At 35.2% G+C, this 26,351-nt stretch overlaps 1 protein-coding gene across 1 annotated transcript in view; it reads left to right on the forward strand.

Moving 5' to 3' along the window:
- LOC150107426 (ran GTPase-activating protein 1-like) overlaps nucleotides 1–26,351 on the forward strand; it is a 295,507-nt gene that overhangs the window by 47,432 nt on the left and 221,724 nt on the right. The window contains exons 5-6 of the mRNA XM_090391286.1: nucleotides 4,216–4,350; nucleotides 19,992–20,150. Coding sequence (XP_090247412.1) covers nucleotides 4,216–4,350; nucleotides 19,992–20,150 — 294 coding nt within the window. The remainder of the gene's footprint in view (nucleotides 1–4,215; nucleotides 4,351–19,991; nucleotides 20,151–26,351) is intronic.

The following is a 26,351-nucleotide window of genomic DNA, read 5'->3' on the forward strand; positions in this document are numbered from 1 at the left end:
CATCCTCTTTCATCTCCTTTCTCCTTTCATCACATGTATAATTAACATCCTGTGCTTTGTGAGGTTTTACAACTGTCATACAAAATGAAAACTCTTGATCTTGATATTCAGTTGTGCTGGATTCCCAGCCATACTGAAATTAAGGGAAATGAGATTGCAGATACATCTGATAAATCAGCTTGCATTTTTTTCTCTTTGCTGTTTGACAGTACCATATACAATCTACATACAGTTTGAGATGACAGCTAATTATCCAATGGCAGTCATCATTGCAAGAAGCACCGACAAACAAATTGCATTAGATTAAGCCAGAAATTAAGCATTGAGAGTCTAGTCAATGTAGAAACAAAAGAGAGGAGGTGGCTTTCATCTTACACATTCTTATTTACTGAGGACTGAAGACCTACCTATGTGCAAAAATGCAACATGTGTCTCACCATTTGTCATATTCTGGTGAAGTGCAAGCACTTCACATGAGAGATGTTGAAAGTTTATTTTTCACTCGGTTAGAGTATAATAAATTTAGTTTAATCCTTTATCCAAGTGTGAGCAAACAAAGTTTGCACCTGAAAGTATCTTCAGGACTGGGATAAGGTGGTACAACACCAGGGCAACTCATTGCAAAGGTGAGTGAGCTACCAACACTCATGTCTCAGTATCTCCTATAATGCAAAACACATCTCCTTGCGGATATGTCTAATGTTATGCATTAAGGGAAGGGCCACTACCCAGACTAGTTTCGACCTTTATTGAGGTCGAATGGGAGTTCATGCCTTTCATCACTGGCCTCTTTAGATTTAAAAAAGTTGTGCTGAGAGTCAGCTTGATAGTGAGAGAGGAGGAGAAAGGTAGAGTGGATAGTAGTAGATAGTTAAAAGAGGCCTCAGTCGATCTACTTGGCCTGACTTAAATGTCAGCACCAAGCAGATCTCCGACATTATCTCCCTCCATCCGTTCTTTTCAGCTTTCCTCGGTCGGTCACCTCTTCAGATGACCGCCCGAGGAAAGCGGGGGAAAAACAAATGAAAGAAGCAACACATGAAAAAGGAAACTGGTAAATAACATTAAAACGTACATATAACAATTTGTAAGACAGAACCAAAGAAATAAGAAACTAGGTGAATTTCGGAATTTCAAACTGAATGACCAGAAGAGCGGGGGAAGAGCCTGGCCTGAGTGATGCAACTCACAAGGAGCTGCACCGCCTCGATGTAGGCCTTCGCAGCCCAGGTTCTCAGGGTACCCCCTCCTGTGGAATAGACAAATACCTTTTCATAACAAAAATTCTAATGTGAAATGGAAAGAGAAAAAGGGGATTTTTTTTTTTTTTTTTTTTTTTTTTTCCCCCCGAGTCTGGTCGCTCAGTACGACGAATCTACTGACTTGTCTGCCTGTTAAGCAAGGCTTACATCCTCCTGCTTTCTGTTGTTGTGGGTTTTGAGGATGTGATCTGCTAACTTTTCTCCGCGGGAGTAGTTTAACATTCCTAGGCCTCTGTACAATGCTGCTCCTGCGTCATCCTTTGCATCAATAAATTCTTCGATTTGTTCTGGAGTGATTTCGTCTATGTCTTCAACAAACATATCGTTCCACTCTGCGCTTACCACTTTAGGCCCGTTTTTCCCTGTGAGGATAAGTAGGATATCCCCGAATGCTTCTATACCATTTCGTAAAGCCTTCTCTTCCTCGGGGAAGTCTTTTAGTAGATGTAGTATTGTCGCATTGGCTTTTGCATAAGGGTACTTTGTGGGTTCTGCTATTACCTTTCCAGGTTCAGCTATGCCCGGACTCCCTGGTTTTGGTTTTTTTACATTACCTTCTTCAGGGCTGCCTGGCCTTTTTTGTGTGGTTTCTTCGCTATGAATTTCCATTTCTACTGTTTCTTCTTCTGTTATTTCTTCAACTACCATGATAGGACCTTCCTGCTGGTGTTTCTGTTTATTTTCTGTGGTGGTGGTTTGGTCGTTGGCTGGCTCCTCATGCTTTGTGTCTTTCCTGGCTGCTTCTACAATTTTGTCTGTCGGTTTCTCTGTTACTTCCTTTTGCGATGTGGCGGTGTGATTCTTTGTTGCTGCCCTTTCATGTGCAGCCTCCAGGGTTGGGAAGTCGTTCTGCTCCATGCCACTGATATTGTTTTCCGGTGTTGCAGTGTTGGGCGTAATAGTACCTCCCACTCTTTCTGCATGGTTTCTACTTGGACAGGTGTCCACTTTATGGTCTGTTTTACCACATTTTAAGCAGGCCGACTGGCAATTCTGCAATGTATGGCCCGCTGTCAGGCAGTTCCTGCATTTCATTTTCGGGCACTGAGCCCCGAGATGCGTGAGGGCACCGCACTTAAAACACTGTCGCTTTACACCAGGGTAGCTGACCATTACCCTGGCCGATCCTATCTTGACAAAATTCGGAATTTCTGCCTTCATCATGATGGAAAAGGTGACTTCACCTGACTTCCACTGAGGGAAGTCAGCGTCCGTGCCAATTTTTATATCACGCACTGCTCCCCATTTCGAGAAGACTTTAGTTATGATGTCAGTGTCTTCTTCGAGATATTCTAGTGGGAAGCGATCTATTCTTACACTTTTGGAAAGACTTCCTACCACAAAAGGATGAAAAACTTTTCCCTGGCACTCGACTCCTGTCAGTAATTTTTCTCTAGTTGCAACGTTAGTACATACAACTTGAAACCTCCCCCCCCCCGTAAGGGGTAAAGCCAGAAATGTTGTCGGCCCCAACATAGTTAATTATAGTCGTCGCAAACGTCCGCTTCTCAATATTAGCATCAATTTCGAACCCGAGGGTTCTTACCCTCGGCAAAACCGAAGACATTACTTAAACAAAGAAAGGAAGAAGACTTTCCAAGGATAGTCTATTCCTTTCCTATAAAGTAGCAGAATGCTGTGTATAGGCCTAAAAAAAAAAAAAACCACAAAAAAGAACAAAGGAATCTTACCAAGGCACGACTTCAATCGGAGCTCTCTTTTCGGTTCACCTAAACTGTTGCTGGAATCTGCTGGAACAGGTTTGAAGAAGGACTGGAACATGGAGCTTTCTCTCGGGGCCGCTGCAAACAGGTCTCTTCAGTGGGAGCCAGGCCCAAGTTGAGATACCAGGCAGAAGCATTAGCAGGTCATCTCTACCTATAAGAGTTGCCAAATGGTGTGCCACCCTTTTTTAATAAATTACTCTGGATTTAGAGAAAGATGTTGCAAGTTTATTTTTCACTTGGTTAGAGTATAATAAATTTAGTTTAATCCTTTATCCAAGTGAGCAAACAAAGTTTGCTCCTGAAAGTATCTTCAGGACTGGGGTAAGGTGGTACAACACTAGGGCAACTCGTTGCAAAGGTGGAACAGTGGGGCCTGGCTCCCACTGAAGAGACCTCAATAAAAGTCTAAACTAGTCTGGGTAGTGGTCCTTCCATTAATGCATAACATTAGACATATCTGCAAGGAGATGTGTTTTGCATTATAGGAGATACTGAGACAGGAGTGTTGGTAGCTTGCTCCACCTTTGCAATGAGTTGCTCTGGTGTTGTACCACCTTACCCCAGTCCTGAAGATACTTTCAGGTGCAAACTTTGTTTGCTCACACTTGGATAAAGGATTAAACTAAATTTATTATATATCACATGAGAGAGAGAGGAATGAAATTTTTACTCATCTGACAACTATATACACTCTGGCCAATATTATCAGACTTGGACAAATTGCATGATATTTTTAACTTTTTACAAAGAACAAATTTATACAAACATATTTGATTTTAATTTCTAGTTATGTGTAGATAATGCATGGTTTAACTTAATTTTTTGTACATAAGATTTCATCTCTTTATCACTATTTATTAATACCCTGTGTCCTCTGAAACCTTTGCTATGTCATGGTATGACATTTGTTGTCCTCCGCTATCCGCTAACGCCTTTTTATTCCCGTATATTTGTTGTCCTTGCAGCTGTAAACAATAAATCAACTAGTCAACCAAATCTATAACCACATGGCTTTTAGAAGACTTCTTTAAACATTTCCTCCTATTATCTATCAGTCGCTTTCCTACTTATCATGCTAGACAAGCATCAATGTCTATTTTGTGCATTTTTACCAAGATGTGTTTGTATACACTATAATTATATTCAGTTTTAGATAGAAATTTATGAAAAGTGCATTTGGTTTTCATTTCTTTTTGATTAAAATTTTGCATTTTATCATCATCTAGATGCTTGCTGAAACTTTAACTGATTGCTTGACAAATAGCAAAAATGCAGGCTTTCCACTTACACTCAAGAAATTTGAATGTGGCAGAAATAGATTGGAAAATGAAGGTGCAAAAGCACTAGCTCAATTCTTTAAGGTAAACATTTAGATTTTCTTTAATTGCAGTTAAGAGACTAAAGTTCTCACAGTTTTATATATTGAGCTGAAGTTTTAATCAAAATAATTATTTGATTTTTATTGTATAGTATCAGTGGTTATCAAGGTTACAAGACAATCACTTCATCCTCATCAGCTGTACAATGTTATAACTTGGCATGTTCATCCTTTCAGTTTGTTGTTATGCTCTGTCAATAGTGTGTATGGAATGATTGGAGCTGATTTGTTGTACTAAGGAGCAGAATATCCTGGCTCTTAAGACTCCTCATGAAATACTTCTTCCTGTTATCTATATTAATTTAATCATGATACTTATACATGCTATACTATCAAAAGTTTTTCTGAAATCTAAATAAATGACATAACAATCATTACCCTAGCCTATCTGTTTTTGTAATTTCTACATAGAAAAAAAAAAGAACAGTTTTGTTATAATTGATCTGATGTGAAATAACAAAAAACAAAAACTTGGCATGATGAGTTAAACAGCCTCATTTTACTGTTATCATACTTTGGCATTACAATAAGAAATGGTATATATAAGGAGCTCACTGTGCATTGATACTATTCAAAAGTATTTTAAATGTAAGTACAACAAAATGACCATTTAAAAGTATTTTAATAAGATTCACAATTTAGTTAATGCAAATTAAAATAAAATAAAAGTTAAAAAATACCTTTTAGTTAATTTAATTGCTTTTCTTCTGATTCATATCAAGTAGTGAGAATAGACTTTTGACATAGCACTATCAGGACTGATAGGTCAGCAAATGGAATGTACAGTGCTTGGAAAGAAGTTGACAACACCCCCATAGCAAGGTGCATCATGCCAAGTAACGAGTTACGTATTTGTAACTGCTATAAATTGGAAGAATATGATGCTCCCAAGTCAGTGCAGCTGTGCCTGAGTGAAATTGCTGTGAGAAGGGAATTCACAACTTTAAAAGAGGCATTGTGATAGGATGCCATGTTGCAGGCTTATCTGATCAACAAATTGGGTATCCCGGATCAACAATCATTGATATCATACCGAGATGGAAGCACGGGTAGTCAACTGCTACCTGCAGTAGACAAACCACCACACTCACCAAACATGACTGTAGCGTGCTACAAAGGAGAATATGTAATATCTGATATTCATCAGCCAACACGTTGATGTAGATTCCGGGCATCAACTGGAACACGAATCTGCACAAAAACATTCAGAAGCAAGGCTCACAGTATGGATTTCCATAGTATAATTGCAATATGCAAGCCCCACATCACCTGAAACAACATGCATTGTCATCTTTAGTGGTGGAAACAGCATGCACAGTGAGGCATGGAAGCTTGGAAAGCTGTGTTATTGAGCAACAAATCACGCTGCACTCTCTCTACTGAACAGATGAATGGGTGTGGCAGATGCCTAGTGAATGTCTCTTACCAGACAATGTGTAATCTCAACTATGAAATTCGGAGGTAGTAGTGTGATGGTATTGTCCTGTTTTTCCTAGTTTTGCCTCAGACCTCTTTTTGTGGTGCCATGCCACAAACATTGAACTCTGAGAGGTATCTGAATAGTCTGGATAATGCAGTGCTTTCTATCTTGTTGCATTTCTATGGAACTGACCATTGTCTCTTTCAGCAAGACAATGCACTGTTATAAGGCTGATAACTGCATGGTTTGTGGACATGAATGTCACTACACTTCACTAGCCTCCACAGTGCCCTGATCCCAACCTTATTGAACATCTGTGTGATACCATACCAAGTGCATCAGCTGAGGTCAAGAGACATCTGCTTCACAACAGTCCAGGACCTCATTACATTTCTATAGGAAGAATGGTCTAAAATTCCCATCGATCCCTATCGTACACTTGTGAAAAGCATGCCCTGTAGGATTGCTGCAGCGAAAGGAGGTCCTTCATCTTATTAAAGTTGGTACCATGGCTGTTTGTTACTGACAGTGTGGTTTCCATTGACCTCTTTCCAAGCAGTGTAGTTTGTAATGGTATTGAATTTTTTGTTTCCAGTTTACAGCATATTTACCTGCACCTCTGTAGTGCAGCTAGAAGATGTGCCTTTCAGTTGAAAAAATCCTGAATTTGATTCTAATTGTGATGACTGGAATTGTGTGTGTAGGTTTATAGTAGACTGTAAAGGAAAGACTGTGTATTAAGTATGTCCAGAAAAGGAAGAGTTATTGTTTCAATCTCAGTGATAAATGGATTCATCTGTGTTATTTGTTCAGGTGGCAGGAAGGCATTTAAAGTTTAGTGGATGACTCACCTCAAATCTCAGTTGGAGGTGAGTTAGCTGATCCTCTCTGGAGGTAGATAGGTTTATCACTAAGAAACTTGATTTTTTTCCTCCTGCAAAACAGGCAGATCAACTAGATAACATACAAAAAAAAAAATTCATTGTGGAGAATTATGGAGCAAACTTTCATTTTAGGGCAATTACTTTACTTTAAAACTAAGGTAAAATAATTTCAACCTTTATATCAAGGTCATCAGAAATACATATATATACATATGCCAGGACACAAGCTACATCCCAATATATTTTAATAAGATGCAGCATAATTGCTCAGTGCATTTATTTATCTTAGCCTGACTTCTAGTGAGGAAAAGAAAAAGAGGAGCAAATTTTAAATAGTAAAAAATAATAATTAAACACTTAAATAAAGGATCTACATCAATTGCTATTAGTTAGTCCCTACAGTCTTGCTATTTCTAGTTTGTTTATTGTTGGTTTTGAATTGATCTATATACAGGATGGTTCAAAATTCCACATACAAACTTTGAGGGGAGGTAGAGAACATCAAAATCAACCATATTCACATAGGAAGGCATGACGGAAACGCCACCCAAAAGTGGTAGGTGGCGCTGTTCGCCAGTGCTCCAGATGAGCAATTGGGGCTTCCTCGTTCAAGCTTTCGACATCGTATGAAGAACACAAGTCATTTTACGAATGCTGAGATGGTAGACATGCATCTCGTTGACCATATTATGTATCCAACTACTATTGAACTGTTCAGTTACACCTAATAAAGTTTTTTATACTACTTATTGCCTTGTGTTATTTCTGTATCTTTGTGTCCTTGTTAGTACCTTCCTGTGGCGTTTTTGGTCATGCTTTCCTATGTGAATATGGTTGATTTTGATGTTCTCTACCTCTCCTTAAAGTTTGTACATTGAATTTTGAACCACCCTGTACATTGAAACTGGACTTAGAGGTTTTTGGAATTCTTCATCCTGTTCTTTTGCTGTTTAATTCCTAGATGCTTTATGGCTTGTAGATGAACTTTCCAGACTTTTCGATTCCATCATTTTTGTTGAGATGGGGATGAAGGATTAGTATCTCACAGGCTTCTTTGAATTTTCTTTCATACTGAGTTTTGGTATGGGATAAGGACAGGTGTGTTTATCAATTCTATGGCATGTTTAAAGTGCATGATTGGAAAAGCATAATTTTTCATATTTTTGAAATTTAATGGAGAGTGTTCTTCCTTTCTTATTGGGATTGTGCACCTTGTTTCCCAGATGTAGGATAAATTACAGGCACACTAGATTTAATATACCCCTGGGTAGGCAGGGGGAAAAGAGGATCGATAGGAGAGCTTAGTGGGTTTTTTTAATTTTGTCTGTGGTTTGATTATCACCTTAATGTTGTATTTCTCGGTGTTCTATTTTCTCAGATATTCTTTTATTGTTAAGAAATGGCTATTGCCCTTTTTTGTAATCTTTTTTTTATTTTAATCTTTGGCAGCATTTTTGTGAAAGATTTGGTTGATTGTTTTTCTGTTATAGCTGTTCTTTATGAATATTTGATATTATTTTAAACTTATTTTTCAGAGCCTATTAATCAAAGCAAATTGTCAGAGTTCTATTTTTGAAAGTGATCTCATTTTGGTTTTCAATGTATGTGTAGGTTTAAGTAGACTGAAGGAAAGACAACCTGATGGAAGATGTGTGATAAGCATGTTCAGAAAAGGAAGAGTTATTGTTTTCGATCTCAGTGGTAAATTGGATGCATCTACAAGGGTGGTCTGAAAAGTTCTCGGCTTCGACCATAGATGGCAACACTATTGGCAAGATTTTTTTTTTTCTAAGTTGGTAGTACATATGTCAGTAAGCATCCATGTGAAATTGCAAGTCATTCTATCAAGTAGTTTGTTTTATACAGCTGTTTGAAGCCAAAATGTTGTCTGTATCCCTTGAAATCGATAAAACTGAGTATCATCATCATCAAATTATCAAATTCCTGCCAAGTACCCTCAAGGGGTGTACAGGATATGATAGCACTACATGAAAAAAATTACATCATTATTAATTTCCTATCTACAATTTTCCTCCAAATCAGTCTGTTACTTGTCAACACTCCAACATCAGATCTTATATTTCTATCGTCTAAAGCACTTTGTACCGTATCAATCCAACTATATCTTGGTCTTCCTCTGGGTCGTTTTGCTGCCAACCTGGCAGAGAACACTTGTTTTGCTAATCTTTCCTTGCCCATTCTGTTTAAGTGACCATACCACCTGAGATTAGCTCTGCTAACGCATTCCTGGATGCTGACAATGTCAAGTTCTTTCCTAATATCCTCATTTTTAATATGATATTGCCATTGATGCCATCTGTTCACACCTATAATCTTTCTCAGGACTCTCCTATCTACGGTCTCTAGTCTTTGGTCAAGTGTTTTACTTCTGACCCAGCTCTCAGATCCATAAGTTAAAATTGGTTTGAACACTGTCTTGTATACAGCTAATTTAGTGTTCCGACTAATTTCTCTCTTATTCCATATGAATTTATTCAATTGACTTCCCACCATACCAGCTTTGCTGATTCTGTTGTCTATTTCTGTATTTAATTTACCATCTTCAGTAAAAATCGTGCCTAAATAGCTGAAATGTTTTACTTGTTCCACAAGTTCTCCATTCACAACACAGTTGGCATTTTCAATGATTCTGCCTATTTTCATTGTCTTTGTCTTTTTATTGCTGACCTTCATACCATATCTATTACAACAGTTATTCAATTTACTCAGAGAATCTTGCACACTTGTAGCGGATTTATTTAGAAGTATAACATCATCCGCATAAAGCAAAGAGCTGACATTAACATCTCCAATTTTGATATCATGTTTAATACCACTTTTCTTCATAATGTGATCCATATAGATAATGAATAACAGAGGGGATAATGAACATCCTTGTCTCACACCAGATTTAACATTAAACCATCTTCCTGTACTTCCTTCAATTCTAACTGCTGACTTACAACTCAAATAAAGACTAAGTATTGCTTGATATAATGCCCCATTGACACCATATAATTGCAGCGTATTGAATAGCTTCTCTCTTCGTACCTTGTCATATGCCTTTTCCAGATCGACAAAACTTAAATACAGATCTTTGATATATTCTCATGCTTTCTCGACTATTTGTCGTAAAGTGAAGATCTGATCCTGACAGCCTCTATTTGGCCTGAATCCAGCTTGTTATTCACCAAGCTTTTCTTCCACAATTCTTCTCAACTATTTCTCAAGTATACTTGCATAGATCTTGCCATAAACACTCAATAGGGAAATACCTCTGTAATTCTCACATTCAGTTTATTTTCCCTTTTTATATATGGGTACTATGAGAGCTCTACTCCAATCATTGGGAATTCATCCCTCTGTCCAGGCTTTCTAAACTATGCAGTGCAGCCACTGTAAGACTCTTATACCACCATACTTCAGCATTTCTGGTCGAATATCATCTCCTGATGCTGCCTTTCCACATTTCAAGCCTTTGATGGCTTTTTCTACTTCAAGTATGGATATGTATTCCTGACTGCATGCCTGGTCAGTGTTTTTTCCACTGTACTGTCATCACTGCTTGTTTCATTTAGCAGATTTTCAAAGTAATTACTCCATACGTCAAGGATATCTTTTTCTCCCGTTTTCATGTCACCTTTATCATCTCTAATTCCTTTTATAGCACTCTTTCCTCCATTCTTAAGCTTCTTCAACAACCTCCAAAATATTTTGCCACTTTCTTGATATTTATTTTCTATATTCTTGCCAAAGTCCTCCCATGACTTTTGTTTAGCTAGTTTTACACACCGTTTAGCTTTCTTACATTTGTCTCTGTATTCTGTAAGAGTAAAAGCTGACTTATTTGCCAGGAACTTTTGATATGCTTTCTTCTTTTCCTTCACTGCCTCTTTAACTTCCTGTGTCCACCAGGGAGTTTTGATTTTTTTTATCCTTGCACACAACCTCACCACATGCCTCTCTGGCAGAATCAATCAATGTTTCCTTCAGAGTTTGCCACTGAATCTCCAAGGTTTGATTCCTGTTCTCAAACTCTTTCATTTTCTTTTCAATAATATTTCTGTATTTTAGTCTACAGTTCACATCTGAGAGCTGCTCAACTTTTATTCGCTTTAAAACTTTCTTACATGTTATTCTTTTCAATATGAAATTCAATTTTATCCTGCTCAAGACTAAATAGTGATCACTTCCAATTTCAAATCCTCTGTACACTCTGGTGTCCTGCACCAGGGAGAAAACATCACTATCAACAATAACATAGTCAATGAGACTTTTCTTATTCCTAGCCTCTTCTCTCCATGTGAATTTGTGCACATTTTTATGTTGGAACATGGTGTTAGTAATAACCAGTCCATGTCCTGAGCAGAAATCCAACAGATATTTGCCATTATTATTAGCTTTGCTCTTTTCTCCAAATTTTCCCAAAATATTTTTGTATGTCTCACAATCATTTCCTACTCTGCTATATAGATCCCCAACAAGGACCAACTTTTCATTTTTCATTGTGTCAGTTGCTTTTTCTGAAGCCTCAAAAAATTCCTCCACTTCTACCTTAGTAGAACCTTCTGTGGGACCATAAGCACAAATAAGTCTCATTGTCCAGTTCCCCATTCTCATATTTGCCCACATTACTCTACTTGAGACTGACTGCCATTCAAGAAGATTAGCCTCGTATTTTGTGTTGAATACTATGGCTACTTCTTCTTTTCCTTGATTGTCATTGCCTGAATATAACATTTTGTATTTATTGCTCAGAAAGATCTCACCAGTTTTGGTCTTTTTTGTTTCTCACCCCGATTATGTCGATCTGGTACTTATCTAATTCCTCAGCTAGCTCCATTTCTTTGCCATTCAGGCTTCTTACGTTGATAGTACCGATCTTTAACTCTGGTGATGTTGAGTTGGGGTTTATTTTCAGATTTGTTCCAGTAGCTGACTTTTCGCTGTTCGCCCTGGTTCCCTGGCGAAAACAACGGGGGCCTTGTTTAACCAGGCGATGCCCCAGCCGGCATGAAATTTTGTCATGTTGTACCATCATTCTATATTTTGGTTTAACCAATAAGAATACAATTTGGTCGGTTAAATCCCAAATTGACAGCCCATCCTCGTCCGTTCAGTATCCAAGTAGATACCCAACAGGGTGCACCACGAGAAGGTGAGGATTGGACATTAGGTCAGAAGCTCTGGTTGGTTCTCCGCATTCCTTTAAAGGCTATGTGGAGATCTCCTCTCAGTTATACAGCTTTGACCCTTAAGTACCCCTAAAAAACTGAGTATCGTGCGATTATAAAACTGAGTATCGTGCGATTATAAAACTGAGTATCGTGTGATTATAAAATTCTTTGTAAAAGAAGGTTTTACAAAGCCAAAAGAAATTCATTCGAAGTTCATAAAAGTTTATGGGTACTCTTTTCCTTCGTTTTCGACAATTAAGAAATTGGCTGGCGAGTTTAAACGTGGCCGTACAAGCCTTGAAGATGATCCATGTGAAGGGCGTCCAAAAAGTGTAACAACACCAGAAATCATTGATCAAATGCATGATATGGTATTGGATGACCGGTGAGTCAAAGTGTGTGAAATTGTTGAGACTATAGGCATTTCAAAAGAATGTGTAGGATATATTTTGCATGCAGAATTTCAAATTAAAAAGCTTTTGCATAAGATGGTTGCTAAACTTGCTCACAGCAGATCAAAAACGCACTCGCATGAAAATTTCTGAACAGTGCTTGGAACATTTTAATAAAAATAAAACTGAATTTGTGCATCGATTTATTACTTTTATTACTATGGATGAGACTTGGATTCACCATTACACACCAGAATCCAAACAGCAGTCAAAACAGTGGACAGAAGCTGGTTGTTTAGTGCCAAAGAAGACAAAGTCGATTCCATCAGCAGGAAAGGTCATGGCATCGGTGTTTTGGGATGCTAAAGGTATTTTGTTTATTAATTATCTTGAAAAGGGTAAAACAATAACCAGGGAATATTATTCCGATCTTTTAACCAGACTAGACAAAAAAATTCATAAGAAAAAACCCGGTTTGCAGAAGGAAAAAATCATCTTTTATTAGGACAATGCACCTGCCCACGAAGTTGTTTTGGCAATGGGAAAATTATGGGATCTACACTATGAATTGTTGGAACATCCACCTTATTCCCCAGATTTGGCTTCCTCTGACTTCTGTCTCTTCCCAAAACTAAAACTCTTCCTCGCTGGTCATGTTTTTTCTTCGAATCAAGAGGTGATTGCAGCTATAGAGGGGTATTTTGCAGATCTTACTTAGAACCACTACAGGGATGGGATAAAGGCGCTGGAATAAATGTACTAGTCTTAAGGGAGATTATGTTGAAAAATAAAAATAATTTTGAAATTAAAAATTTGTTTTTTCATTGTTAGGCCGAGAACATTTCAGACCACTTTTGTATATTGTTTGTTCAGGTGGCATTAAGGTATTTAAAGTGTGGTGGCCGTGGAACCAAGTAGAAAATATATTGTAAACTCATCTGAGCCAAACTTTGGGTTTTATATGCAGAACTCATTGCTCAGAATCTTCTATATAAAAGTTAACTATGGTAGGAAAAGTAGTGAATCCATAGTTGTACCTTATTTTTTTAAGTAGAAATTATTTTGCCACATGAATATGCATAGTTATATACTGTATATGTGCAAAGAGGGCAGATTAAAACAATTGTGAAAAGGGTAGTTATATCAAAGCAGAGTAATAAACCTTCAACATTAAGCATGACATTCTTAATTTTGTTTATGAAATGTCCTGTGTTTTTTATAGAAGAGGGGTGAATGACCTGCCAACTCCTTGAGTACCGATGCTAGTTTTTTGACTAAGTGATAATTATCAGTTTCAGTAGCATGTTATTTTTCTGTATTTTTGGAAGACCTTAAATTCTAGGAATGTGGGCATAATGTAGTAATATCTTTTTAAGTTTCCTTTGGTTATATGGTGACAGACTAAAGTATTTCTGTTGTTTTCTTTTAAATATGTTTTTGTTTTTTTCTGCATTAAAAAAATATCATCCATGATATTTTTGACCCACAAGCAGTGCAGTCACTATGATAAGCTAAAATGTATACATATTTCTGTGTTAAGTATTATGTGCTGTGTGTCTCTTAGGTAGAAGAGCGTATATAAAGGTATCTGATCTGATTTTCCCTTTCAGTCGTTTTCCAACCGTAGGTGACTTCATAGGCATTGCTCACAAAGTATTCCTGGTGAGAATTTTACACGGTAGTTCATCATTGAAAAAAATTAAAAAACCATATTCTAAAAACTTCAGACATAATGATTAGCTTCAATATTACTTCACAATTTACTAATGTACCATTACCTGAGACTATTTGATAAAATCCCTCCTCCCCAGATATATTTCAGATTTACTCTACAATTTGTTATTTCATATGGAACATGAAAATATACAAACAACCAGATGGGACATGGGACAAACAACCATGGGTTAAGTTCTCCCTCATGCTAATATTTTTACACTGAACACTTCATAGAATGTTCATCATTCTTAATAAAATTATACTTGACAAAAAAAAAATCTATTGTTTATACCTTTATTTTACCAGGCATGAAAAACAAAAGCTTGCATGGGAAATGTCGTTATGACTAGATGACATATAGAGGTAGTTGACTTCACATCATGTTGTTCTAGTATTCCATAAAGTACAAGACATTCCCTTCACATAACTTGAGCAGTTTGATGTGAAGTCAACTTCTGTTTTATACATTCATAGTGAAGAATTTATGAAGACACAACACACGTGTTAGAATAATTACTCTACTAATAATGAACATTTGTAAAAAGTAGCTACAATAAAAAAATGGTTCGCAAAATCCTCCATAAAAATACCACTAAAAACAAAAACAAAAAAAAAATTACAAAAATGCCATAGCCATACCTATATCAGAGACATTTCAGAAAAAACAGACAGAACATTACTTAAATATAACATTAAGACTACCTTCAAACTCCCAACAAAATTAAGAAATTTACTCAGCTCTTCCAAAGATTCTCTTCCATACTGGTCCACCCAGGGGTTTACAAAATCCAGTGTACCTGTAACCTACATTACATAGGGGAAACAGGATGCACTATCAAATTAGAAAAGACAAACACAAACAGCACATAAATATCTCCACAATGGTAAAATAGGCCTATCAGACCACATACTCTAAACATGCCACAGAATTGACCGGAAAGGCACCAAGTCCCTACACCATCCCTGGTTTGAGAGAAAATTCAAAGAAGCTTGTGAAATGCTAAAACATTATCCAAACTTGAACAAAAATGACAGATTAATCATTCCAAGAATGTGGAGGACCCATCTGCAACCTTTTTAGCAACCAGAACAAGCCAAGAAAAAAATCTCAATACAAGAGGACTTTAGAAATGTTTAATGTAGTTCTGTTTTTCATTTATTTATATTTTAATTTTTTTTAAATTAAATTTATTTATTTTAATGTAATTTTATTTATTTTATTTTTCCCACAAGAGGTCATGCTAGGTTAAAAGATTAACATGCATTTAGATTCATTTTACTTTTGTATAGTGCAGTGTCATGTAGCTTGTATGTTATACATATGTATATTTCCTGATGATGACCTCAATACAGAGGTCGAAACATTAAATGTTTCTTTCCTAATATTAAGTAATTATTCTAACACATGTGTTGTGTCTCTATAAATTCTTCACTATGAATGCTGACGCCGTGTAATCTTAAAAGAAAGAAAAGTTCTGTTTTATACAGTCAGCACTCACTATTAACACTCAGGGACCACAATGATAGTTTGTTATAGTGAATTTTTTATAGTATAGCACTATATCTATGGAGATTTCATTGAGACTTTACAATTGGTTTAGTGAGTGATTTATATATATATCATAGAGAGAGTCAGCTATACAGATGGACTAATTGTTAAAGATATTTCATGTGTAAACTTGTTTGCTTTCACTTAATAGATAAAAGGAAAAGAAATGAAAAGTATGTCATATTGCAGGTGACTTGCAACAAGAACTCCAGCTTCATATTTAGCTTACACTGAAGCATGCAACAAATTCAAAACAACCATCAACAATCTAAATTTGACTCTGATAGGGCCAATAGTGGAAAACTTACCTCCTTTTCAAATAGTAGGCACCCCTTTTGAAATTACAGCCAATGGCCATTGGATGCACCTTTTTGCTCATCTGTGCTTCCACCTCTCTTTCTTTCATTCTTTCAGGTGAACTGTTATTACAGCTGCCTAAAAATAAAGCTAACCTCCTAACATCATTCTTTTTCTCCAACTCCTGCATTGATGACAAAGGCAGCATCTTACCATTCCAGAAACAGTACATATGCTTCTGTGATCTTTCAGTAAAAATGACATCAGAAGAATCTTAAATAACTTACATGTTACAAAAGGCTTCTGGTCTTTATGGTATCTTCACAATTGTACTCACAAGTTGTGCCTCAGAACTAACATCTGTCCTATAATATTATCTCTACATCTTTTATACTCAGCTGGAACTTATCCCAATATATGCAAGCAATGCTGTATCCACCCTAATCCAAAAAAAAAGAGAAAGAGAAAAGTCTGCCTGCCATCAAACTACTGACCCATTACCAGCACCTCAGTCTTTTTCAGACTAATGGAGAAGCTCATCAGCAGTCAACTTTTTCATTATCTATAGTTCAATCAATTAATCAGTGACAATCAGCATGGATTTTACCACTCTAGATCCATGTCATATCTCTTAACATATCGTGCACCACTGGACATGTGCCATGGAAAGGTTTGCAGAAAATGTGTTGTTCTTGGCTTTTTCAAAGAACATGATATCGTTTCAGATTGTGGCCTGCTTAGTAAATTGCTATACTTTGGTATACTTTCCATTCTCTTTGGAATTGTGGAGCCAACTTTCTCTCCATTAAATCATTGCATGTTGGTGGATGGCTAAAACATTCCAAGCATTGAGTTTTTTCCCATAACCTAATGCTGTAAACATATCTTTGCCATTCTTCAGTGAAGATAAGGACAACCTCTAATTCTTAAAGGTATCTGTGGCATAACTATAAACAACAAATTACACAATAACCACAGTAATTAACTTTAATGAAATGAAAGAGATATTTCATAAGGACAACTTCATGAACTTTAAAACTAGCAAAACCCACCTTTTGTTACAAGAAAGATCACACTTCATCTCTTTTCATCTTTGGTAATAGCCAGATATGTGTGTAAGCAAGTGAAGGACGGAATATTTTTTTTCCTTGTGCATGTAATTCTGTCAGTTGCAACATTAGTAGTTACTCCCTCAACTCCAAGTGGTTTAATTTCTACAACTCAAATTTATACATAGATTCATATCTCAGGATATCACACATATACATTTAAATTAATCCATTAAACTCATTAAGAGATTGAGTTTTCACATACTATTACACAGACACCATAAAATTAATACAACTTAACTATTTAAGCACCACGGTTTTTTTTTTTTTTTTTTCTTAAGAAAAACACTTTATTGTGCACAACTTCTTTTCAGTCACATAACAGTTATCCTTTGTGGATAAAACTTCTGGAACTTCACTCTGTTGTCTCCTGCATAACTCTCATTCTCTCTTGAGTTTACACAGAAGAAAGTCTAACACAAAAATTCCTTCCATAAAATACTAAAGAAAGCCTATTTTGTCTTCATCCAAGACACTTCTTAATTCACTGTCATTATGAAAGTAACAGCAAGTTTCATTGAATAAATTACTAAAACCATAATGGTTTCATCCCTTTACAATGATACTTTCTATATAAAAGTCTTAATATGTATTCTTCAGTGAAACTTGCTGTTTCACTGAATAAATGAAAATTACTAAATTTACAAAAAATTACAAAATTACTAAAACCATAATGGTTTCATCTCTTTGCAATGAATTCACTTTCTATATAAAAGTCTTAATATGCATTCTTCAATGAAGCAATAACTAAAAACATATGGCTTCAACTCGATTTTCAAACTGAGAATTCTAAATTTTAGTGGGTCCATTTCTATATGAACTGAAGGTTAATAAAGTTCCTGTCAGCCTTGACTGAAATAAATCCTATATGGATTAATGACTACTAAAAGCTTATTGTTCTAAAAGGATATCATCTGTCTTCCATTTCTAACTCCTCTTTTAATTTTTGTTGTCTTCATATGATGAAGACAAACACTCCACAATTCTCATCCTGCTTTGTTCTCTTCTCTCCCTTTCGAACAGCTGAATGCTTAGCAATGTTTGATAATGCTTTTTTTTTTTTTTTTCTGTGCATGCTCAGAAATACATTAGAACAACTTCTGCTCTGGTCCATCATTATGTGCCACTAGTGTTGCTTTTAGCACTGTGCTTGAAGTGACAATAAAGTTCTTTTCATAATGCTGGAAAGTTGATTAATTATAATTTCATAATGCAACAGATAATTTGTTACATTCTTCATTTCAGAAGATTTAAATGTTGAGGTAGGTTCACTTACAAAATTTGAATTATATCAGTAACTTTTGCTTTTCTTCTAAGTGATAACTCTAATGAACTTCCTTTTTTTTTTTTTTAAACTTCTGTCTATATACAAATAGCAAAATTTCAAAACTTGACAGCTCATAAAAAATTATAATTATGCTCAAATAACTAATTTAAATAAATCTGTTTTATATCTAAGCAAGACTTCAGTAGCTAAAATTAAAAATAACATCTCAAAATGTTTTGCTTTCAACATGCAAAATGGAACAAATGTTGAACACCTTTATTAAATAATACCTTATTATTAATATCTTTACTTTAAATATCATCTTATTTTCATTTTTAATTTGTGGGATATCTTAATTTTAATACAGATATTCTACTTTGTTGCATTTCACTCCTACCCTTTTTGTTGTTCTTTGAACTCTAGGAACACGTTCAGATACTGCTTCATAAATTTTAAATACCTTTTTAAGGCTTTGCATTGCTTATATATCCTTCCCATTCGGTAACTGATAATATTATCTTTAGTCTAATAGTAATTAGTCTAATTGAGTTGGTCATACTTTCCAGCTTTGTAGTTAGCATGTAACCTATCCTAATTCGAACATCCATATACTTAGCTATTTCTTAGGTATGGCATGGTCACTGTCACCAGCTGGTGGCAAAACAGTTGCATTTTCAGCTTAGATCCCTTCTGATACTATTGCGAAATCTGACACACTTATGACCTCGAGTTCCTTCCATGACATACTGCTTGAGAAAGTTGTCTTGCAACAGTCCTATAAACTCTCCCTCATTCTTATCATGAGTTTTCTTTACTACCCAGTCAATGTTTGGATAATTTCTCGCCCATAATGCTTACTCTTTTAATATCCACCATAATTTGGTAATGCATTTCATTTTCCCCAGCAATACCCCGCCATATATTTCATGCTGTTAATCTCTACTTAAAACCAGGTAGCCTTGAACTCTACTGTATGGGTTATTATAACTATTATTGCTTTCATGAGTTTTTACCTTAATTGGACTCAAATTATCTGATATCATTTGTCATATCTGCTCTTCTATTTCTCTTGTCAGTTCTAAACATGCTATACATTTTACACTTGATTCCAGTTACTTCATCGTGAAAAACATTAGTTGCAATCTCAGTGGATAACCCTATAGAATTTATAAAAATTATAAAACTATATAGAGACTGTGTAGCTCAAAGGAAGTGGCATGGGCCTCGCTATCAGAAAATGATAATCTCAGGTTGAATATCATCTGTCTGAGCTGCATTTCCACATTTCAAACTTCCCATGGCATTTTCTGTCTCAGGTGTCAGTGTAAACAGTTATATCACCAAACATTTCACTTAACACCCCAACCAGCCATGATGTCTATAGATGTCCAGCAAAATCTGGATATGCCTCTGTAACATTTATTGAATAACATGGATAAGAAGTGCAATTTGGTCTCACTATTTTATCCACCAGGGCCGGCAGAGAAGTTAATGTAATATTTAATAATAGTTATATCATTTAATGTAATAATTGTTGTCAGCATCTGATATTGAATATGTTTTTCTTTTAAATAATAAGTGTAACAAATTATTTGAGAAAAAGTTCCTGTATATTCTATTGATATTCTACAAAGTAGTAGAATATTCTATGTATTCTACAGAAATAGTTTTTGTAGTAAACTGCTGAATAATACTTACAAAAAATTAGTTTTATTTAAATTAGTTAAATTAGTCATATTTGAAACTGTTTACTTGAAATAAATTAATAGGTTTCATATATTAAAATTACATTCTTAGAAATGTTTATTTATAGGCACTTGGTACTTTAGAAGTAGTTGCTATGCCTCAAAATGGCATCAGCCTTAAAGGAATTTCTGCCTTAGGTGAAGCTTTTGCATCAAACTTCTCACTGAGAGAAGTAAATCTTGAAGATAATAGTTTTACAGAGAAGGGAGCACAAGCATTTGCCCAGGTAAGCTATTGTTTTTAATATTGAAACTTATTAGAGCATTGATACTTGGATACCCAATTTTTTTTGGACTACATAAAGCCATGTAGTCAATTATTTTTTATTGTAACTACATAAGGAATAAAATCTTTTAATTCTAATATTCTGTTTGATTATATATAACTGAATCAAACGAAACTGCTTCTGCCACACAGTCAAAAAATAGGGCAGGCACACACTTTAGTTGGAAATGACCTGGATTTGATTCTCATTGTAATGTCAGGAATCATTATTTTGCAGGCTAGTTTGATACAGAAACTGCAGGACTTTTTTTTTTTTTTTCTCATGGAAACCAAGGTCTTTCTTCCCACCAACCAGGTAAACTGGTGAGACACACATTTAATAGATAAAACTACATTTAATGAGTTTGGTAGAGTCACATAGACTGCATAGTGTAACATGGCATACTCTTTCATGATTATTCTTAAATCTGTATGGAGAGGCTAGGTAACAATAATATTAGTTAGCATCATCAGGAAGAGTATACTAAAGAGCATCGGATCAAAAAGGCATCCGTAGCTCAGTCAATATAAACGAAGCCCTTTCATCAGAAAGACCTGGGTTCTATTCCCGTTGGTGACGTGAGGAGCCTTTATCTGGTCTCTTTCGACTAAAGGTCGAAAGAGATTATTACCAGTCTCATAGGGGATTTTTTTTTCCTCCCAGAAACTCGGGTTTTTCATCCCCCAGAACAGGCAAACTGGCCCTGTGAACACACATGGGTTACAGTCAGAAATTACTCCCCCTTAGGGGATGCAGCAAGGAGTGGCGACCCGATTGCATTAATTAGCTGTAAGCCCTCTCGGATAGGTGGTGGTGGTGGGGGGGACTCAACCTGTCCTAGCTTCGATGGATGAGGGGATATGATGTTTATTGGATCCAAAATGATCGTGTCATGTCTCTCACTGAATAATTACATACAATCAACTCCCACTGTAGCAAACTCATAAGGACTTAGAGATAGTTTTTATAGTGGTTAGCTGCTATAGAAATTTCCTTTAAAATAACATTGCACCTATGAGGTCTTATTTGTGACTTTTTGATTGTTCGTACAGGTAACCCCTGTATAGCCCAGATGTTAGGTTCCATAGAAATGCTACATTATATAAATCGCATTATGCGAGACTCGGATCACATAGAAAAAGTAGGGTTATGTTCCGAAATTGTTTTTTTTTTTTTTTTTAATTACATAAACAACAATGACATATCCAACAAAAAGATATTTTTATTTAATTCAGGTAATTCACGTATGAAATAAATACATAGTATAAAATTATAAAAATTACAAATTGTATGTAACCTTCATTGTACATAATGCATGAATGTTTTATGCAAAATAAAATAAGTGCACATTTTGTCATCACTGTCTTCAGACTAACATATCATAGACGTTCTTTATTTACAAGTGGCGGGATGTCATTATCACTTGAAATCTCTTGGATATCATTTGTATAATTCTCATTGCATACTTCGGTTGGTTTAGTTATCAAAATGTCGGTAATAAGAACTTGCTTATTATTGACTGATGGATCATTATCCATAAAATAACTTCCTAACTTTCTTGCCAAGTCCAATCCTTCTGCTAATATCTTTAAACTGAATTCTTTAAGGGATTCATCACAATCAGAATCTTCGGCAGAACTTTTCCTGCCGAACTGTTTCCCTATCATTTAATTCACTAATTTTGTTTTCAACCATATTGCAAAAGCCCTCTAAGTGTCCATTACTATAAAAATAAATTTTTTACATAAAAAAAAAGTATTACATTTGTATGTAACGCAACAGAAAATAAAGTGCTCAGCTTGAGATTAACACACCTATGATTTTTAATGCACTTTCCTTGCAGAAAACGAAGACAATTTTCAACAATAACACTTTATATTGTAAACAATTGATGTGCATGCATGCGACAGGTTATTTCCCCTAATATAAATTTGCTAATTATAACTATGTACATGCACGATACGAGCAGATGAAAATTTAACGAAGATAAAATTTGATTTTTAAGTCACACGGCGAAAAATATATGAAAAGATAAGGGTTGCTACAATTTGTAAACAATGTTATATCGAAACAGCGTTATGTAAGTATCACATTGAACAAAGGTTACTACAATTTATAGACCATGTTATATCGAAACTGCGTTGTATAAGTACCGTGTTATATGAGGATTACCTGTAATAGTGAGCGAGTGAATTTGCTTTAATATTTGCTGTATTACTTCATATTTTAAGAGAGATCACATTATAGGAAAATGAACATAATTATTTCATTTAAAATTTGGATAATTATAATAGTATTATATCCTTGCTTATTTTAAAATATCAAATGATTAATTTCATAGAATTCATAATGATCCTAATTCTCTCATAGAAAGCTGATGAAATCATTATTTAACTGTTTGTGCAGTCTTGGGAATACATATGTTTAATCTGTTCTGTAATATGAACATTGCATATGTGTAGTACTATGTACTAATTTTTATAGTGATCCCATAAGTTGTGACACCTATAATATGCTTATCACTATGGGCTGACATCTGCCTATCCTTTCAAGATTTGGAAAATTCAGGAGTTCTCTTTTGTTGGACTTCATTAATTTTTCTAACTTATTCATTATGAACCATTTTATTTACATGTAATATAGAACTTATTAAGTGAGATTACTTTTATCTTGGTATAAACTGCAAGCAGTTATCTTTTATCCTGGTATAAAGTGGAAGTAGTTTTTGTGTTATTTTTGGTATTGCATCTGTACACAGTTGGAAGAATGACAGGACATGCATCTTTCAATTGACAAAGACCTGAGTTCGATGTTTGTGATGATGAGAGGAGTCTTTATATTGCCTGTTTAAACCAAAGATGAGTTAGCTGATCTCCTGTGGAAGATAGAAGAAGGGGGGGGGCTAGAAACTCTGATTTTTCATTCTGCAAAACAGGCAAAATGGTCAGAGAATACTCACATTTAACAAAAGTACCATGCAATGTGTAGTAGATGTATACTGCAGCAATGAATTTGTAGTGTAAACACCTCAGTGAGTAGCACCTTGCAATGAGTCCTCGGACTAAATCAGAAGAAATCATTTTCTTCAGATTTAGAAATTCACCGTGGGAATGGATGTTTGTGACTTTCTGTGAAAGTACCACCAGTACTTTCACAGACAGTCACAACACCAACACCATCTACGGCGGTAGATGGTGTTGGTGTTAGGTGCTGAAGATTGCTGGAGTAGTGATACGAAGAGTTGTAGAGTAGATACCCTCCCTCAACGAGTCTTTGGACTCCATGGAGGTGTGATGTAATAATAATTTTCTAACAATTTTTGATGTTATCTTTGAAGTCAGTGCTTTTTTTAAACTCAAAACTAGTATGGCTAGTACTGTTTTGAAGTTGAATAGAAAGATATTAAAAAAAAAAATCATGGGAGAGTTAGTTGTTATGTTAAAAGCAGTTATGTTAAATAAATTAAAGATCTATGTTAGCTGGGCAATAAAACATTTCTTTTGATGTAGTTTAAGAAAGGAAGAGTTTCTTGGAGTGGTATGGTGGTGAATAGGGAAACTACATCAAAAGAAATCACTGTTTCATTATATTCACCATAAATGCAAGCTTGGCAAAATTTATACATTATTTATACAAAATTTGTACAAAAATTTATACAAAGAAATTGAGGCAACAGCCACGGACAGTCTTATCTCACCAGCTTTGGCAGACTATTTTATGGAACATCTAGTAAGTCAATTTTGCATTACCATTTTACCTCAAGCTCATATTTGGCTTTACTTCTAGGTATCTTTGCATTTTTTTTATGTTCAGACAGAATTACTACAATTTCTGAATAAATTCCATGTATTCATGTTCAGTGGATAAACTTAATTGTATCAAGTTTACCATCAAACATGAATCTAACAATAGAATTTCCTTTCCAGATACTTATCAGAAACCTTCCTTGACTAGCATATACATCTAACTATCCTCATCCCATTATTCATCACAGAACGGTATCAAAACTTATAGACTGAGCTCAATCCATCTACTCTACTGATTCCCTTCTTTTTAGGAATTAAACAAAGACAATGAAAATAGGCAGTAACATTGAAAATATCAACTGCATTGTGAATGGAGAACCTATAGAACAAGTGAAACATTTCAGCTACTTAGGCACGATTATTAGTGAAGATGGTAAATTAAATATGGAAATAGACAACAGAATCAACAAAACTGGTATCGTAGGAAGTCAACTTAATAAAATTATATGGAATAAGAGAGAAATTAGCCAAAACACTAAATAAAAAATACCGTCTTGTAAAGTATACAAGACGGTATTCAAGCCAATTTTAACTTATGGATCTGAGAGCTGGGTCAGAAGTAAAACACTTGACCAAGGACTAGAGACTGCAGATATGAGAGTCCTGAGAAAGATTAGGAGCATGAACAAATGGCATCAATAACAATATCATATTAATCCTCAGCCCACGTCGCTGTTTTCAATCAACGTAAACCATGTCAGTGTGACTTTTGTGTCCGAGGCTTATTAAATGATAATTTTATTTAATAATTAAGCTGGCGTTCACTGAGCACATTGGCAATACATTCCGAAACATGGTACAATCAATAACAATAGCAAAAAAATTATTTAAATAATTGTTTAAACAAATAAACATCGGAAAAGCACGAAAAAAGACTGAAAAATTAAAAAAATTCATATCTCCGCTTATAATAGACCAAACCCCTTGTTTTGTTTTTTTTAGTTTTGTAGGTAAATGTATGTATATTAACGCAAAATTAATGACAAAATTGTATCTTTAAATTACAATAATTATTTTTGCAATTGAAAGTTGCTAATTTTACATCAATTGTAAAAAGTTAAAAAAATAGTATAAATGCATGATTTTTTTATTTATATGATTTATTTAATAAAAATATTCATTCAAAATGTATCGTTTATGGTACTCGCAACAGATCAAATGTTTTGATTAGTATGCAAAACAATAATGTTCAAAATATCGTCAGTTATAAGCAAGCTTCATGCATCTAATGGACAGCGAATATTTAACACATCCTCTGATAGAGACAGAAAATGCATTTGAATAAATCACTCTTCGATGATCGACAACCACATGTTTCCAGAGCATTTGAAGACCACTTGTGACTGTTTCTACCTCTAATATAAGGTCTTCATCCCACAGTTGGAGTAACTGGCTGTTCGAAGTTCTCTTCATCGGTAGAAAAATTATTGCTTTCTTCTTCTTCTGTTTCTACGTGTTCATATTCTTCTACTTTATCTTTTTCTTTGGACGCCTTGCTTTCGACATAATTAATGGGCTCACGCTTGCGGAGAGAATAAACAATCTCATTTGAATTGCGAAGAGCCATTTTTGCAGCTTAAAATTTCGAAAAATTAGCATTTCTCAAAAACTTTTTTTTTTTGGCTAAAATTGTTGTTAAATTTTTTTTTAACACTTACCTCACCCTTCTTAGTAATTTTTGCACAAAAATATCACCAGACAGTAAAAAAATGAAAAAGAGCACAAATTCAATATTTCATTTGACACCCGTTGCTCATGTCAGTGGGTCTTTTTTTTATCCTTCAGCAACTTTCGAGGCCTCTTTACACCCGAAAGGACAATCCAAAACTCACGGACTACCAGCGTACATCGTAGTGCTTGGTCTAAAGTTTTTTTACTGCTATCACAGATGGTACTATCCATCCTAAAAGATATTACAACCAATAGTTTTCAGCTGGACAAAAAAGTCCTCCCACTGACATGGGCTGAGGGTTAAAAACGAGGATATTAGGAAAGAACTTGACATTGTCAGCATCCAAGAATACATTAACAGAGCTAATCTCAGGTGATATGGTCACTTAAACAGAATGGGCGAGGAAAGATTAGCAAAACAAGTGTTCTCTGCCAGGTTGGCAGGAAAAAGACCTAGAGGAAGACCAAGATATGGATGGATTGATACAGAAAAAAGTGCCTTAGAAGATAGAAATATAAGATCTGATAATGTTGGAGTCTTGACAGGTAACAGACTGACTTGGAGGAAAATTGTAGATAGGAAGTTAGTAATGATTTAATTTTTGCATGTAGTATTATCATATCCTGCAACCCTTTAGGGTATATATCAGGAATTTGATGATGACAAAATATGAAATTTATCACG

Source organism: Typopeltis vanoorti, chromosome 4, assembly GCF_054136105.1.
Source record: "Typopeltis vanoorti isolate ZY-2024b chromosome 4, IOZ_Tvanoo_1.0, whole genome shotgun sequence".
Lineage (NCBI taxonomy): Eukaryota > Metazoa > Arthropoda > Arachnida > Uropygi > Thelyphonidae > Typopeltis > Typopeltis vanoorti.